Source organism: Anopheles coluzzii, chromosome 3 (assembly GCF_943734685.1).
Source record: "Anopheles coluzzii chromosome 3, AcolN3, whole genome shotgun sequence".
Lineage (NCBI taxonomy): Eukaryota > Metazoa > Arthropoda > Insecta > Diptera > Culicidae > Anopheles > Anopheles coluzzii.
Genome location: NC_064671.1, coordinates 34,558,494 through 34,576,157, shown reverse-complemented (window position 1 = coordinate 34,576,157; position 17,664 = coordinate 34,558,494). Strand labels below are relative to the sequence as shown.

Sequence of the window (17,664 nt, the reverse complement as noted above, 5' to 3'; positions counted from 1 at the left end):
ATCCTTACTTCCCTACTAGAGGGAGCCAGAGCGGTAGAAACAAAATGGGATAATGAAACGGGGCTCGCTAACCTAACACAACCCTAGCACCTGGTGGAAAGGTAAATAATATAATAGCTCACGGTTTACGCGTTAATATTTGATGCATCAAATTGGTATGAATTTTGCTGCTTTTTAATGGTAAATTATTTAAACACTTTACGCTCATTTGCAAACCCCTTGCTCACCAGCACGCAACCGTTCGTTGCTGTAGTTGAGTGTACTTAGAGCAACATGGCTTGTAAAGGATGCTGGTTTTGTTCTAAAATATCTAGTTTGTTTGTTTGATTGTTGGGAAATGTGCAAAAGAATAGTGGTTGAACTAAAAACTATAGAGCAACATGGCTGATTTTGTAAATTGATACTCATTCCTTTATATTAAAGCTGTTTTGTTTGATTTGCTACTCAGATTGCATATTTTCAGGCAAAATTTAAACCTGCCACCAACGCAGTGCCCAACGCAATACGCCAAAAAGTTATGCAATGCTGCTCACAAAACATTCCTTTTGCGTTACATTGTTAACAGTTTGTTTGTCTCTTTTAACGCACGGGACTGTTAAACATACTGCGTAACCATCAGCATTACCACAATCACACTATTGTGCTGTTGCTCAGCCAACAATTCGCCAACAGCTACACTGACGAGAAGCCAAAATTTGCTCAGCCACTCCGAGACCCGAGCCTCGGTTCCTTTACGGTACGAGAGCGGCCCAGGTTGAACGCCATGGTAGGTGGACCTTACGCCCAAAACGGTTGCGCAAGCAACATTTGCCCGACTCTCATCCCGATAGCTCGCGCGTTAGCTGCTAGAACCGCCCACTTTTCCCCGGGACGCACTTGACTGCTTGGTTACGCGTACTGCCAGTTCACCTGCTCGCACGCAGGCTCGTACGGGGGTGCTGAACGCTTCTTCCTTATCATACACCCGTGCTAGATGTGGAAAAATTTGCATAACCTGCAGGTTCTGCTCACTGGCAAGCATGGCGTTGTTCAGCAGTTTATCGCTCGTAGTATTTCATCGCATACCGTTGAGTGGATCGGTAGTTTGGTTAGGGATTGGTGCTGATGAAGCATTAATGTGCTACATTAAATTGATGTGCCGTGAGTAGATAGCCGCAATGGAATGCCATGTTTTTGAGTAGTAAAAAACAGCAAAAAGTGTTTTAAAAAATACTAAAAATCGTAAAAGTGTCCTGTAAAGTATGTTAAACAATTCCTAGTGATGTTAAACTTGTGAGAGTGAAGTTTTACGTTGCTTGAATATTTATAGTGCAAGAGAAAACAATCTGGTACACTCCATTCATGGCAAAAGTAAGACCTCTGTGAGTGTGATACAAACCCCCAGAAAAGAAGTGTTTTTATTAGCATCGAGGAGATCATGAACGCATTAGCGCAAAGTATTAGTCCAATACAATCGACGATTGGCCGCTTGGTAAGTGGTTAAAGTTGTTCTTTAAGCTTTAAGCGTTTTAAAGTGTTTTGTAAATTAACACCTACAATAAAATGATCACAAAACAGTCCAAAAGCTCTAGAGCCTCAATTCACTTTCGTACAAACTCCAGCGGAAGTGGGGAACGTTTGCCTCTAATGGCGTGCCATCCATCACGTGAATATGTCTCATTCGTGCTGCCAATTTTCAGGATGTCCTTGCACACACACACACATGCTTATGGCCCGACAGCAGCACCTGCATATGGCGAAATGGCACACCTTTGCCATGTAGACAAAATGTTGCAAAGTTATCGATTTTCAGACCCGGCCAACTCTTTTCAGGCCCCTTCGTGTTATGCTACGTGTCTCCGTCCTTACTCCGAGATATACAGACATACATACACGTAAACACACACACGCACACTCCAAACGCTGATTCCTTCCGGTTTGACGAATTGAAAGTCGATGAACGAGCATTCGTAATGATATCGACCAGATATGTATTCGCGTCGGTTTTTCATTTCAATCTCCAGCGTTCCTTGCTTGAAGGCCAAAGAGGCTGGCAGCTTTAAGTGATGTTGTGATGACATCTTTACTGAGTGTAGATCAGAACAGATACCAATTGGCTGTCGTTTATTTTATGAGCTTTTGTCAGATTATATTTTTAATTATATTTTTATTTTATTGTATTTCTATATTTTAAAGGTTTAGACAATTTTATTAAGCAATAACTGTTACGGTAATGTTTAAAAGCAATTCATGATCAGTTTTTGGGATCGTTATCTCTGAGAATAATTCGAGAGCATGCCGTCGGTCCGATATCGATGCCCTCGAGAAAATCCTTCTCTACATGACGCTAGTTTAAATGATTTTGGAACCTCATTTGCTTGTATATATCATCTTAAATCTAATTCTTAAAATTTCATACATCAAATACACAACTATCTTCTTTACAAGGCATTTTGTTTTTTTTATGAAAAAGTAGTTCCAAATGGCGTTGATCCCATGTCGCAATACGCCTAAAGATATGCAAGAATTATGTTGGAGTTATTGGTACATTGCCATAAAACATACATTCGGGCGCTGTAGATTAGTCAAAATTGCATATTGTTTTATTTGAGCGATTTGTTAAAAACCTTTTGATGTTTAACTTGTACTCCTAAAAATATATATTTCAAAATGTGACAACTTTAAGCATTGTTTGAAGTTTTAAAGAAAATTTTTGATTTTTATTCATATTTTGAGCGTAAAAGTTGATTACATTTCGTATATCTTTAGCAAGAAATTGAGTACATTATGTTTAAAATGCTGATCGATAATCAACCAATGTTTTGCTATTTGCATTCAGAAATTACAGCAAACAATGTTGCAATATTTCATGGAAAATCTTCTTCATGTACTAATGCCATTGTATTTTGCAAACATTTAAACTTGCAGTCTCATTCGCGTGAAGCAAAATTTCAAAAGGAATAATGGTAAAGAGGCACTAAATCATAAATAGGATGCTTCCACAGCAAAATAGAGCTCAATATTAGTTTATTTTCTGATTACAATCTATTTTATAGGAAACAATTATCAACACTTGCCACATTCCGTAGCAAACCAACATCCTGTTGCAGTAGTACCGCATAGCTTCATAGTTGGTGCAACTACACCCTGACACTAAAACTAATTGCATTTCCTCCAAGAAAGCCATCTAGATCGGCTTGCCGGTTTTAGTTTCGCTATAAAACGGCAAAAAAGCTAGGGGAAAAAACTAGCAAAACGAAACAAATTCCATTCGAATGATTGCAACCACCTGGATTGCAAAGGCGTTAAAAATCGCTCATCACCAGCGGAGTCGCAACATCCGCAGAAGTTGGATCCGGAAGCAAAAACAATCTCGCGCCGGATATCGCAATCTCGCGCGGCGCGGAAAGCCTGCGACTGGGAAATTCTATTTTCAATTTACGCCTCGTTGCGATTTCTTTTGCGTTTCGCGACACCCGCCCGCTAGGGCGTCACTAGTGTCTTACGTTCCCGAGGGGCAATTCACACACTTCAAGTCCTTTCTCTTACCAGTGCATCAAGTTGACTTCATGGCGAGCACTATTGAATCAATCGAAAGCCAATTACTTAATGAGTGTCCGAACGGGGACCCCGATCATCATTATCGAGGTGACGTACGTAAGCGACACCATACAACACGTGTGTTTGAGCGTGTATGTGTTTGTCAGTCTGTCTGCAAAGGGCCAGGACGCCCCATGTTAACACCTCAACGAAACACAATTGTCTTAAGGTGTGTGTGTGTGTGCGTGTGTGTCTATGTTACAAAAGGGCAACCCCCAAACGCCCTGCCTGACAACGGCTACCAACGTGTCAACGTCATTGTTTGCACATTCCACTCCAGCCCGGGGGATGTCTCCATCAGATAATCAACTTTTCATGAACGCGGGGACTTGTGGTTGAGCGCTGGGTCGTCCTTTTCATTCTCCAAGCCTAGTAAATAGATCGGTTAACACAATTGAACTTCGAGCAATGTCATCGAGCAAATATTTGATTAACCTAATGTTCATTGCCATTAGAACCGCGATTTAGTACGCCCATCGTACGGCTTTATCGTTGCTTGCTGCTTTGCCGTTTTCCTCTACCTTTAACACTGTCAATCCGGGACCGCCCGTAGGGAAGAACACAAGCGGTTACGGTGCATCCCGTGGTGCTGGTGTAATGGTAAAAGTTTGTAATAACAGCAAGTAGAGCTATTTCGTCTCTCCACGGCCAGGGAGAAACAAAAAATAGTATTTATAATGAATTATTATGTAGTCTACCTGATCGAGCTAAAAGCCCGAAACACGTCACTCAACATAAACATAGAAAAAAAAACAGCTCTGACATAATTTCAACAAATGATAGGACAGCGCTACAAAGACTACAACCGCCTCACGCCCTTTTAGCACAAGCTGGCAGCTGGATGAATAGATTTTGATAAATGATAACCTTGATTGAACTGTTTGACTACATCTTCTTTTCTTTTGCCCGTGTTTCCCTCCCCTGTTTTTTCCACGACTGCATTACGCCGCACAGCAGGACAGCCTCGAGACGGGCGCGTCCTCGTCCTCGACCACGAGCGGCAGCAACAGCAGCAGCAGCAACACTGCCGCAAGACAGCTCGGGACAGCCTCAACCTCGACCACGGCCGCACTGATTCTCTCTGTCAGCGGGGGTGACAACCGTGCCGGCACGGGTGGCAGTAGCAGTGCCACCACCAGCACGACCCTCGTCCTCGGCACAACAACCGTCGGCGAGTCGCAGCACACGGCGGGCCACGACTTCCTGTCCACCTCGCTGGCGTCACCGGTCGCCTCATCCGTAGCGGCCAATTATCTACTCCACCACTCGCACCACCTGCATCATCACCACCAGCAACAGCAGCAGCTCGATCATGGGTCGCTTCATACGCAACAGCAGCAGCACAATCTGGACAGTCGTGGCGCATCAGCAACGGTCAGCGATGGCAACTCCACCACATCGTCCCACACGCTCAATGGCAAGCAGCAGCAGCAGCACCAACCTCACCCGCGCAATGGAAGTAGCAGTGGACAGGCTCTCTCCAACTCCCCCGAACCAGCGGGCACACTTGCCCTGGCGCATGTGAATGCTTTCCACACGGCTTCCAACTCCTCCTCGACGGCGTCCGGTCTCACGAACGGTAAAGGACACTGCAGGACACTCTCTCCACTGGTTAATTTAATTGTTCAACCCCTTTCGCTACACTTTCTAGATTTCTATCCCGACTATCGGATCAGTTCCGGGTATCGGCACCACCACCATCACCACCATCACCATCATCACCATCCGCATCATGGGGCGCACTCACGCGATCTGAGCGCTTCGCCGCCGCCCATTACCACCGGCCATCTGCCCTGGACACCGGCCACGGCAGCGGTGGCAGTGGCCGCCGCCGGGACCTTCATCCAGGAGGGCTGTGACAGTTACGGGTTGCGCCACGAGCACGGTAGGTAGAAAGGTCGTTTGGACGCGCTCGGGAAACGCCGAGAAAGTTAATAATGTTGCTCGTATTTTAGAGCAAATTATTTACAATACGGCTCGGTCCGGAGTATGTTTGGCCTATTTTTTATTGACTTTTGGAAGTGAAAGATACAAACAGAGAGAGAGAGAGAGAGAGAGAGAGAGAGAGGGAAAGAGTAGAGCCTCAAATATTGACATTTTCATCCCAGCGCGCAGCCATGGATCCGCGGCCAGTTACAATATCGAAGGAACGCAACGGATCGCCACGCGTGTACGGCCGGCTGCGCAATGCAAATAGAGTTGCATCCCTTTCGTACCATCCTCCAATGGCCAACGTCCTCCTCTTGGGTAGGCCTTCAGGGCGTCGTCTACTGGTTCGGTGCGAGGTCTACACCATCGAGAAGATTCTCATACATTTTATTGGAAAATAAATTCAATTAACAGTACAACAGTCAAACAACGCTGGTGTAGTGTGGGCCACGAGCTGGCTGCCGCATCGTTGCGAACTCCTGCTCCAGGCTATGAGCATATTAAATCGACGTATGCTTACGGTTGGTGAAGTTATTTTAAGCTTAATAGCAAATAAAACTATTGTTGATAAAGGATACGCTCGATGGAGGGTGAATTGGTGGAACGTTTGGTTGGGATCGATTTGTGGAGGTGTTCGATTCTATGCGATACAAAAACAATCGGCTTTTTGTGTTCATTTCAAAGTGGTTCATTGAACAATATTTAAAACCACCATGTTTTGTGGGATAGTGTAGTTGGCAATTATACTTACTGGCAAATACTACAAAAGTGACGTTTGGTATGCTTTTCACACATTAAATTTGGAAAAAGATTGTAAGCGCCTGAAAGTATGCAAATTCTTATTTATTTATTATTATAATTTATTTTAAGAATATACTTCACAAAGGTTGTGGAATAGCTACAAATAGTAAACTGAAACCGATCTCGTGGTACAGTCGTCAACTAGTACGACTTAACAACATGCCCGTCATGGGTTCAAGCCCCAAGTGGACCGTGCCGTCATACGTAGGACTGACTATCCTGATATGGGTCACTGTAATCCATGAGTCACTGAAAGCCAAGCCCACAAGTGGGTACAGGCAGGCATTGACCACCAACGGTTCTTCTTCTTCTTTGGCACAACAACCGCTGTCGGTCAAGCCTGTACCCACTTGTGAGGTGAGCTAGGCTTTTAGTGACTTATTGTTACCATAGCAGGATAGTCAGTCCTACGTCCCCATACGTCACGGTCTATTCGGGGCTTGAACCCAAGACGCCAACGGTTTTTAAGTCAAAAGAAGAAGAAGAATTAGTAAACTGAAAGCGTTGTTAGTTAATTAACTAATACTCAATTGATACCTGGAATCTACTTTTCCATATTGCATACCTTTGGGCGCTTCACATTCCTTCACATATTCGCTCCGCTTTAATTTCATATGAGTTCTTTCGGTATTACTGTAACCATCCTGGATAGTCAGTCATTTCGTACAGCTGTGTATGGTATGGCTTTACATTATACCCGTCCCAGATTTGTGTCTCATGTGAGCTGAACCTCTTGTATGCGATATGAACTATCTCCACTATGAAAAATCTATGAAATGATCACAAGAGAAAGCGTCGAACCTGCAACAATTACGGTTTGTGTAACAAAAGTAAACAAAAAACAATAAGATAACTGTGTGTAAGTGTGAGAAGAATGTTTTAATAAGCTGATTGCATAAATCTAGACGATAAACTTAAAACATACGCCTCTATTTATGTAAAAATACGGTTACGGTATTCCTAAAATGTTAAAAAAGAACATATTATAAGACCTCATGAGAAGACAACTTGTGTGAGCACATTTTGCAATGCGTAAGACATCTTTTATAAGCCCATTGCATAACGCTAGGCGCAAACTTCTAACATACGCCAAAAATTATGCAATGCGTAAGGCAAATGCCCGTTAGTGGTCTTACTATTTCTAAGTGTATGTTTTCAACAGCCGTTTAACATTCTATACAGTAAAAAAATGACAAAGTAAATAGTTGTATGCTCTTTGAAGCATCTTTCCGGCACTCAAAAAACATCAAGCAAACTCTGCAAGAGTTTCGCTGCATGACACCGCCGAACAATGAGGTTTTTCCCACATTAAACCGATCTGCACGACCTTTCACCAGCAGACCCAGTCAAAAGTCCCAGCGAAGATGGTAGTACCCCAACTCACCCGCTCCCAACTGTTGACGTTTGTGTTGTAAGATGAAAAAGAAGAAAAAAACTTAACAGTTTTCCGCGCTAGCGCGCTTGCCTCCCCCGGAATGGGTCGTCGTTTGCCGAACAACAGTTGACTTTTTCTTCGACGCAACAAGATAATCAAAGACTAAATTACACAAAGAACTTTAATATTCCGGCACAGCGGGCGGGCCTCCGTTTTCGGTGCGCTCTCCGGGTAGTGTGCACGGGGCGGTTTGGCGGTTGGCAGCATTCTAACCCCGAACGAATAGGACAGGGCGCATGTATGTGCCGCGCTGTAAGTGTGTCATCTGTTCACCTTTTAATGGCTTTCAGTGTGTGTCCTGTCTTTGTCCCGGTTGCTCTTTGGCCGTCATCATAAGCGATTTGGAATCATTCTCTCTTTCTCTCTCTCTCTCTCTCTCGCTCAAACGCTCTTTCCCAAATAACAAAAACCGCCTCCGCCAAATGGAAACGGAAGTTCAATCTCGAAGCAAATTGTTGGCCATCTTCGTCTTGAAAGAGACTGTGTGTGTGTGCATATACACTTTTCGTTCATCTTTTATTATCATTTTTCTTTCTTTCCATTCCTGGTATCACCTGGCCCTGGTCTCTTGGTCATCCGACTTCCCACTGCCCTCCCCATGGATGCAGGGACAAAAAACATACGCAACGAGCGCTCGGCGTTTTTCGATTTCGCGACCACCCCTGCCACCGCACATCCGGCTGCCACGGCCGCCGCCTACTGCTACCGGCTTTCCACACCACCGCAGCTAGTCAAGCGGGAACCGAGCGATGGTAAGTAAGAGACACACACACATCGTCTTAAAAGCGTGTCGTCCAGCCCCCTTTGTAAAGGGCCTTGGTCGCGCAACGGCAAGGATAAGAAAAACGCGACCCGCCAGAACGGAAATGTAACCAAAATTGACTACCAAATTGGTTTGCGAATGAAAATCAACTCATCGACATCGCTTTCGCGGTAAATTTTCGCGAAAAAAGTATCACCATTTTCCCACACTATTTACCCTGTGTCCCCTCGGGCACAATCAACAGATGAATAATCGCGAATCAAAATTGCCACATAATTTAATTTCTACACTGCGAGCACTCTCTTCCCTCTTTCTTAGACTAACGCAAGGAAAAAAGGAAGCATAAAAAAGGGGACACGGGAAACAAGAGTCGTTCAAGAGTCTTGTAAGACCAGAGGGGTGAAATTTCATACACATACACACACTCTTCACTAGTGAGACACTTGACTTTGGATGGATTTTGGGGTGTGGGAAGGATAAACAACCCCCGCGAATCGGTGACAAATATGTTTGGTGCAAGTGTGACATCTTCCTCTTAATCCACCTGGCAGGCACAAAAAATCCCACAACGGAAGCATAAAAATCCCGAAACATCCCACCCAAAACCAGGCGTTGGAATGTGTAAAACATCGTCACACACTTCGATCTCAATGAAGGTGTGTGTGTGTGTGTGTGTATTGTTAATGGTTCATTCAGCCTGAGCACATGGTTTTCGGTACAAATTGGATTTCGTTTTGGCGCGGTGCTCTTTAGCGCGACACGGTTCTTTTGCGCGACATGCAAAACTTTTCGCGACATCAGACGACATCAGGGTGGGTTGTAGAATTTATAAAACGAGAGAGAGATAGAGAGAGAGAGAGAGAGAGAGAGAAAGGAAAAAACTGAACCCAGAAATGGTAATTTTTTATTTTGCTTTCCGTCGGCACACTCGAACAGATTGTGGAAAGCGCGGAATTGTGAATATTAATATTCATTGCCGATCGTGTGTCAATGCTGTGAAGCTGGTGCTATTAGAAAGGTGGGATAGCTTTTCAGCTTCGCGTGGGTTTTTTTTCGTTTTTTTGCTATGTTTGTTTGTGGTGAAAGGTGAAAAAGAAACGCGTTGCGATCCGCGATATTGGTTGAAGGAAAATCTAATTTGGAGTGAGTGAAAAAAACTCTTACCAGCGCGTTGGTGTGGGCAAGCTAGAGAGCGCTCTTTAATTCGCATCCATGGTGCGGTTTTTTTGCTTTTTTAAATTAATCTGATTGACTTTCCCGATTAGTGGTTATTGAAAGGCAACAATCGTATTTGCATATCGGTAAGAGTGCCGCTAAACAATCGGTGAAAGAGGAAAAGGCGCTCTATTGAGTGCTATTGTTTGGGTTTGTGCCAGCAATAGATAATAAAGCTTATCTAGAGCCTGAATTTAAAATTTCTTTTGACAATATAGGTGAATTTTGAGGTGGGCGGGGGTTTTCTATCAGGAACTGATTGTGCTTGACAATAAGTTATTTGGTATCAATGCCGAGCCTTCATGTAAGAAATAAGGCTCACAAACCCATGCATTGGACTTTACTCTTGATTTGCAACGCCTAAAGTTATGCATTGCTTTCAATGAAATTAATCTTTTGCTTGTCTTGTCACTAGTTATTTATTTATTCTTGATTTAGTATTAGAAATGTTTCATTAAATGAATTTTAAACGATTGATTCCATAACTAACTACTTAAATTGTCTTTTTTCATGGTTTATAAAGCAAAGAAAATATAACGTAAATTAAAATTACATACATTTAGGCGCTTAGCAACTTCCTACGAGTGTATTTTTCCTTTTATCCTTATTATTGGTGAGAGTTTTGTGAAGCTATTTAATTCAAAGATAAGCAAACTGTACTTGTATCTGTTGCTCGGTATAGATAGAGATTAATTTTATATAACTTTGCCATGGCTTTGTTCCGAACGTGTATTAAATAAAGTCAAAAGATGATTACATTTATTTACAATTTTGTGTTATTGTTTATTTTACAATTCATTAGTTGTTCGGTTAATTTTGTCAGTAAAATTGAGCCTTTGCCCTCATGATGTGCGTACCCTTTATCGAGGAATTGTTGTGTACAGCGTAACGACCAACTTTACCTGCTTCTACCAAAAAGTATCAGCATTACGAACCATTTATTATTCATAATTTTACATTAAACCTTTCCCCTCGCAACCGTTTGCCCTTCTACCACCATCACACCTCTCTCTCTCTCTCTCTCTCTCGTGCAATCCCCGCGGGTTGGCGAAAAAGGGGTGATACCGCCGTACGCGTGGCCAAACATTTCATTAGCATTAGCACCCTTCACCCAGCTCGTATCAGTGACTTTCCCGTCACGCTCAAGTCTTTGCTGGTTGGGAAATTTATCCCTTTCGGGAAAACAACCCGTCCTCCCTGCTGCTTCCCCTGCTGCTCACTCCCAGGAGCGCAAAAGCGAGTGAAGCATAAAATAACACCATACCCTTGGTTTGTGTGTGTGCGTTGGTGTTCCGTCGAGTTCCCTGGACCCAAATTCCCGTCCAACGGAGCGCCCACTCGCACACCGCTTATGAGCCACTTGTTTACGCAACAAAAACACATTTAATCGTGTGATCTGGGGGAGGACCACCGCGCAACCTCTACACAACTGGTACAAGGGCCCTCCGGACACCTCGTCACTATCGAAAGGGTAACAAAAGGGTAAGGCGCTGTCGGTTGAAAGGCAGGGGAGGAATGAAAACAATGCCAAGCGATTAAATTTGCAACAGGCCCCGTATGGCACAAGGCTACTCCCCCGTTCTTTGGTAAAAGCATGTAAAATTCCCGCTAATGGGCGGCAGGGGAGATGAATCGCCACAAAACGAGCAGCTAATTGTTTGTCTACATAATTGATATAAATGAAATGAAGCTTCTAATTGAAGTCACTACCACCTTCCTTCTCCGCGGACGACCCAGCTCCCATCGCTTCCACGTTGAATCCAAACCAGTTCCACGTTGAAGTCACCAGTTCACCCATCCATTTCAGATTTCACAAATCTTCCCAGTTCGAGATAAAGAATGCTGGACCGAATTCCTCGCATTGGCTTTTTTACGGCTTAAAACCCCTGTCCATCCACCGTTGAATATTGCATCAGCACCATCAGCATGATGGCAGTGGCTAAAGAGGGCTAACAGCCGGAGTAATCCCGACGGAATTCTGGCATTCGGCACCATTTTACCTGTGCAGCGCGAGGCGAAAATCCGATTACCGACAGGTTGGCGCATGTACAGCCCGTCCGAAACACAGGGCACTGGGTGCTCCAAAAAGCACTCCTGCCTTTTCTATTAGCGATATTAAAAATGCATTGCCCAACTGCCAGCAGCTCGTCTCTGGAAGCATTTCTGACGAAAGATCCTTGCATTAAAGCGTGCGGAGAAGCGTTACCTTGGTTACTTGGATTGAATATCTTGCTACACAAGCTCATCTAGTGTTCTCTCTCTCTCTCTCTTTTCCCGTTTTCGTTACAGTATCAGCGGCCGCGGCTTGGCACTCCTACTCGGAGCGTATGTTTTCCGACCCCCTGTACACCTCGCTCAAGCTACAGCAGAGCCAGCAGTCTTCCCCGCCCCAGCTCGTCCCACAACACTCCATCTTTCCCGACTCGACCTCCCATCTGGCGTCGGCCGCCGTGGCCGCAGCATCACTGGAACATCACCATCAGCACTCCCTCACGATCGGCGGTGGCCACCACGGTGTACCGCAGGGTGACATTTCCCATGCAACGGATCCGTTTCACCATCAAACGACCTTACCCGGCGGCACTGGTGGCGGTGGTGGACCTTACCCGTACCGTCAACCCTCCGATATTGTCACATCCAGTGAAACGGATTACTGTACCGGTGCCGGCGGTGGTGGTGGTGGTGGTGCGTCCGCTTCCATCGCGAGCATTACCACCACGACCAACCCATCACCACTGGGCGCACTGCAACCCGCCAATGGAACGCTCCATCAACGGCGAGGATCGCTGCAGCTGTGGCAATTTCTGGTCGCCCTGCTCGACGAGCCCGCATCCAGCGCGGGCTGTATCGCGTGGACGGGTCGGGGCATGGAGTTTAAGCTGGTCGAACCGGAGGAGGTCGCACGGCGCTGGGGCATCCAGAAGAACCGACCCGCCATGAACTACGACAAGCTGTCGAGGAGTCTGCGCTACTACTACGAGAAGGGCATCATGCAGAAGGTGGCCGGCGAGCGGTACGTGTACAAGTTTGTGTGCGACCCGGAGGCACTGTTCAACATGGCGTACGGGACATCCGGTGGGCAGACGGCTGTTTCGTGTGGCGGTGGCACTACGGGAATGGATGGTCCGTTGTCACACGCGCCTCATCACGGTGGGACGTCGTCTTCACCTAGCTGCGGCGGTCATAATGCGACCGGTGGGGGTCAGTTGGTTGGCGGCGATGGGACGGATGAGGTCGATAGGCACGCATACTTCAACGGGAGCTCGAGCGGGTACAACCAAAGCGGCTGAAACGAAACACGGTGGTGCTATTGGTCGGTTTGTGGTGGCGCTTAAACTATGAACAGAATCACATACGTACATATGATGTTTGCTCAACGAGGGTGGAAGGTAGGCCACTGGAAGTGAGGCACTCAAAGACGGGGATCTTGCTAGTCACCCCGATCCCCGGGCGTGAGTCTGTTTTACTGAATGAAAAGCAATAAAGAGTATTTAACTGAACACTGGTTCATGGAAGACCTTACTTACATCTCGCTTCTTGCATTAAAATATGAAACAAAGTACAGATTAAAAGATTGGAAAGATACTGAGCCGGAGAAACATACTAAAGGCGGGATTAGGATCAGAGCTTCTCGATGTGACATGGCCCGGTCAACAATAATTCTCCAGGATGCACGGTTCTTGGCTCCAGCTAATATACCCATCCATGTAGACACCCGATCTCTCACGGCCAAGCTACACGTACCGGACGACATCGGACGATGCCATAAATCCGTTAACGCCAACTGTCAAATCCCATACAAAACGGCCCGCTGTGATCCGACACGGCCCGGCCCGACGCGAATCTCTTGTCTGCGGTCCTACGTTTTATGGCATCGTCCGATGTCGTCCGGTACGTGTAGCTTGGCCGTGACAGGCCGTCGATCTTCGATCTACACCTGATCCAGCCATCGAGTTCGCTGTCGATCGAGCCATCGAGTCATCGTGTCATCGAGTTCGCGAACCCTTGCGTCTTATGGTGATCGCTGTCGAACACCTTCTTGGTGGGGTATGAGTCCGGCATCCTCATGACATGCCCCAGCCATCGTATCCTGCCAGCCTTCGTCACCGTCAGGGTGCTTGGTTCACCGTACAGCTCAGCAAGCTCGCGCTTTTACTGACAGCTTTTACTGACGTATCCATCGCTCAAACACGCCTATAGCATTTGTATCCTCCGCTCGGATGGTCTCCTGGACCATGTCCTAAATATAACAAGAGTCCTGCTCTTGTCCATAAAGAATCAATGTGCAATATATTTCCCATTTCGTGCGGACTCGAAGTCATCTGGATCTCAGCAGCCGGTGAAGCCCATAGTATGGATTTCTCTGCTGCTGTCGTTGTCCCAAGTAACGACCGTCTCGAGATAGCAGAACTCCTTTACTACCTCGAGATTGTCGCCGTCAACTAATACACTGCTTCCCAGATGGTCTTCTGAGTCTCCGGCAAGCAGGTACTTCGTCGCATTGATTCTCAATCCAATATTTGATGCTTTGCGTTTGAGTCGAGTGTACGCATCACACACCTTCGCTGTGTTCCTGCCGATGATATCGATGTCATCCGCGAAGCTAAGAAATTGGAAATATCGGTAGAGGATCGTGCCACGGATGTCGTTGGCTAGGGTCAGAGATGTTGAATCTAGAATGTTTCTCTGTACCTCAGAAAGTCTAGAATTAACTCATAGGCCAACATTGAAGCAAATTTCTGAAATAGATGCAGGGACACATAGGAATAAGACTCGAACAGTTTGATCCGTCCAATTTCTTGGCTTCGCAGATGACTTGGCTTCGATGTGGTGGAGGAGTTCCACTATCTTGGGACGTTTGTAACTTCAGAAAACGATATCCGCAGCGATGTCCGGGGACGCATTGCACAGGGAAGTCGTGCATACTACCACTCTCACCATGTTCTAAGAAGCTGAAGACTTAGAGACCCTACAATATATCATATGTATCTCGAAATATATCTCGAAAACTAATTCTCCTGAAAGTCCGCTATAGCAGTGCTCCCCAACCTTTTTTGACTCGCGGACCCCTTGGGTTTGAAAATACCTTTGCCACGGGCCACTTGCAATGAGGACGTACATTTTGTAGATTTAGCTCAAAGTTTGTGAACAAAAATATGACTACGTCTGTTAAAGCCACGGACCACAGGTTGGAGAGCACTGCGCTATAGTCTTACAATGTTCATGATTGCTCTTCACATCCGGTTCAACTTTTCAGAATATCAAATCGCCCCCTTGGCCCCCTTGAGATCGAACTGAACCTAGACCACAAGATCGTACCTACCACAAGACCGTAATACCTTATGACCGGATCTAGTAAAGAACATTGAAGATGAGGCCGTGCAGCATACTCAATCTCCTATTTCCATAACATTCAGCTCCTTACAGCAGACAATACTTCCTCAGATTAGTAGTACAAAGTAAGAACTGTTTTTATTTAAATATATAGACCATACGCTGGCGAGGAGTAAAGTAAGTAAGTTCAATAATACATTACGAGATACATTTTTCTTGCTTTTGTTCGTTTGTGGGAATGTGTCTTGACTTAGCGACAGAAGTACGGCGGCGGGCCGCTACTGCCCGACTCACGGCGCTCCTTATTGAGCTTGGCAAAGAACTCGTTAATATCGTCACGCGTCACGACCTGCTGGTTCGTAACAAACTGGTCCAGAAACTCGCGCAACCTGCTCGTCATGCGATTGTACTCCGTCAGCATATCGACCTGCGTGACCCGATCCAGCTGGCCCAACATCTGCATGCCCTGCTCGTAGGCCGAACCGTTCGAGCCGTGCTTCTGCTTACCGACGTCCTCGTAATACTTCACCGTGTCCTGCTCGTCCAGCAGATACTCGACGCCATGCTTCTTGTACAGCTCGACGCATGCCTTACACTGGCACAGATACTTGCGCCATCCTTCGACCCAGAACGCTGCACCCTTCTTGTAAGCTTTCTCTCCATCCGCCACCACCACAGGTTTGGTGCAGATGTCCAGCGAAACTGCTGGTTCTTCCTTTTGCTTCTGTGGCTCCTCCCCTGCCGGTGCTTTCGAATCATCCAGCCGACGTTGCTTTGGTTCGCTCGGTCCGGCTGTGTCCTGTTCTGCGTCATCATCATCAGCAGCGGCGTCAGCTGTAGCGGTAGCAGCAGCGGTCGTTACATTCGATTCGTCCAACCCAGTCACATCCACCTGCACCGTATCGTCGAGCGTCGTTTTGTTCGGGTCTTCAATTTTGCCCACATAATTCTGCAAAAACGGATTCGCTTCCATGCACCCACCACACACCATCTCCCCGTAGTCCTTCGAGCTCTTTGGCTCGTCCAAGTCGAGGTGCCGCATGTGGTACCAATCCTCGCACACCACGCACTGGACCATTTCGTCCTGCACGTCATCGTCCGGATCCGGGTACGGCCGGTGGCAGACGCAGTACAGGCCGGAGAAGTTTTGATCGTACCGGTTCCGGTCGTTCGCTTCCTCCTTGCGCGGTTCCAGCTTGCACTTCACCTCCGGCATGCGCGGCCCACCGCAATCGCACCGAAAGTGACGCTTCGTGTACAACTCCAGCAGCTCGTGATTGTCGTGGCACTGCAGCGAGCAGGCCAAACAGATGCCGCTGCGCTTCGACTCGATACCCCGCGCTTCCGGGACGCAGGTCAAACAGGCGTACAGTGCTTGCCGGCCAACGTATCCCTGTGGGAGAGAGAGACAAAGAGAGCGAGCGTTACACTTTTCCCACGGGGCCAACTATTTACGCATTCCACTCCACCTACCTTCGTGTAGGTGCAATTCTTTTCGTCCGACCCACCCAACACGGCACGCGATGTTTCTTCCAGCTCTTCCTGCTCCTGCAAAATGTCCGGCATCGTCACGTAGGACGTATCCTGGTCTTGTTCCGCCTTTTGTTCCATCTTGTAGTTAGCCCAGCTGTTCCTGGGGGTGTGAGAAAAAAAATCGTTGCAGTCAATTAGCAAGCTTCCATCTTGTGGACTACATCGTAGAAGAAAAAAACATACCAGAACACTTCCTAACCTTTACAAAATAAATAGCACTAATCGCACGAGTTTTAGCGAGCTGTTTTACACGAAATTTAAAGCATTCCACGCTCAATGGTGCGAACGAAATTTTAGGCAAAACAGTTTATCCAGACAAAGATTCCGCGAAATTGAGATGCACAAGCGCCAAACAAAATTGTTGCCTGACAGCTGTCAAACTGGCCGGTCTAGCTGTTTGCAGAATCGAACGCATTGACCAAGATAAACACATTGCGTCAAATCCCGCAGGAAAAAATCGGTTTTTGCGAGCTCGTCAACGCTCCAAAACGGAGCGATTTTCCCTCGCTTGCGAGCGTTATTGTAAGTCGTTGCGTGGGTTTATGAGGGTTCAAATGGCCACCAAAAGGCTCGAGTTGGTGTGCGATTGTGTTGGTGGCAAAAAAAAAATACACTTTTAACGGTGCTCTTATTGATGAATTTATTTTGCGCCAGTTCTGTCGAGGCCATTCGCGTGTGATGCCGTTACGAAGCTATATCAAACAAGCGTGGGTGTTGACGGAATTCGAATAGGTAAACAAAAGTGAACATGTTTCATACATGATCAACATATATGATGTTTTAAAAGGCAATATAGGTTCCAGATTTCTTACCGTACCAATCGAACTCCTCACAATTAGCTTGACAGTTAGAATCGTATGCGGCGTCCAACGAAATATTTTTTTTTATTCCGTCGTACAACGAAATCGCAAGTCCGACAGTATCTGTCAAATCGCATATAAATTTCGTCCGATAAAATCGCATCTGATGAGCGTTGCTACGGGCCTACATTGTCACCAACACAACGAAAGGCATATGGACCAAGGATAATGTATTTAGAAGGTTGATTTTTATCGCTTTTGCTGGGCGACATTGT

General features: G+C 46.2%; 2 protein-coding genes across 4 annotated transcripts; one reads left to right on the top strand and one right to left on the bottom strand.

Annotated features, from left to right (window-relative positions):
• The first annotated feature begins 1,136 nt into the window (after positions 1 to 1,136).
• Positions 1,137 to 13,821, top strand: LOC120959652 (ETV5-related protein Ets96B-like). The gene is made up of 4 exons (XM_049608228.1): positions 1,137 to 1,471; positions 4,534 to 5,464; positions 8,152 to 8,496; positions 12,012 to 13,821. The coding sequence occupies exons 1-4, from the start codon at positions 1,418 to 1,420 to the stop codon at positions 13,010 to 13,012; spliced, it is 2,331 nt and encodes a 776-aa protein (XP_049464185.1). The 5' UTR covers positions 1,137 to 1,417; the 3' UTR covers positions 13,013 to 13,821.
• A 1,347-nt stretch (positions 13,822 to 15,168) lies between these two features.
• LOC120958602 (putative E3 ubiquitin-protein ligase UBR7) lies at positions 15,169 to 16,971 on the bottom strand. Of its 3 annotated transcripts, none has more exons than XM_040381512.2 (3): positions 16,773 to 16,971; positions 16,530 to 16,689; positions 15,169 to 16,449 (listed from the first exon to the last, which is right to left on the bottom strand). In XM_040381512.2, exons 2-3 carry the CDS (start codon positions 16,665 to 16,667, stop codon positions 15,307 to 15,309), a joined length of 1,281 nt encoding a protein of 426 aa, XP_040237446.2. In that variant the 5' UTR covers positions 16,668 to 16,689; positions 16,773 to 16,971; the 3' UTR covers positions 15,169 to 15,306. The 3 variants fall into 3 exon arrangements, with proteins under 3 accessions (XP_040237446.2, XP_040237447.2, XP_049465020.1); XM_040381513.2 differs by having other exon boundaries at positions 16,530 to 16,683; XM_049609063.1 differs by having other exon boundaries at positions 16,530 to 16,683; positions 16,789 to 16,971.
• Positions 16,972 to 17,664: the final 693 nt, after the last annotated feature.

What these genes read in the sequence shown, in the direction of transcription:
- LOC120958602 (XM_040381512.2), bottom strand. Translation starts at nt 16,667, where the DNA reads ATGGAACAAAAGGCGGAACAAGACCAGGATACGTCCTACGTGACGATG. An exon ending in AGAATTGCACCTACACGAAG is followed by an intron (nt 16,450 to 16,529) that starts GTAGGTGGAGTG and finishes TCTCTCCCACAG; the next exon opens with GGATACGTTGGCCGGCAAGC.
- LOC120959652 (XM_049608228.1), top strand. Translation starts at nt 1,418, where the DNA reads ATGAACGCATTAGCGCAAAGTATTAGTCCAATACAATCGACGATTGGC. An exon ending in AATCGACGATTGGCCGCTTG is followed by an intron (nt 1,472 to 4,533) that starts GTAAGTGGTTAA and finishes TACGCCGCACAG; the next exon opens with CAGGACAGCCTCGAGACGGG. An exon ending in CAAGCGGGAACCGAGCGATG is followed by an intron (nt 8,497 to 12,011) that starts GTAAGTAAGAGA and finishes TTTTCGTTACAG; the next exon opens with TATCAGCGGCCGCGGCTTGG.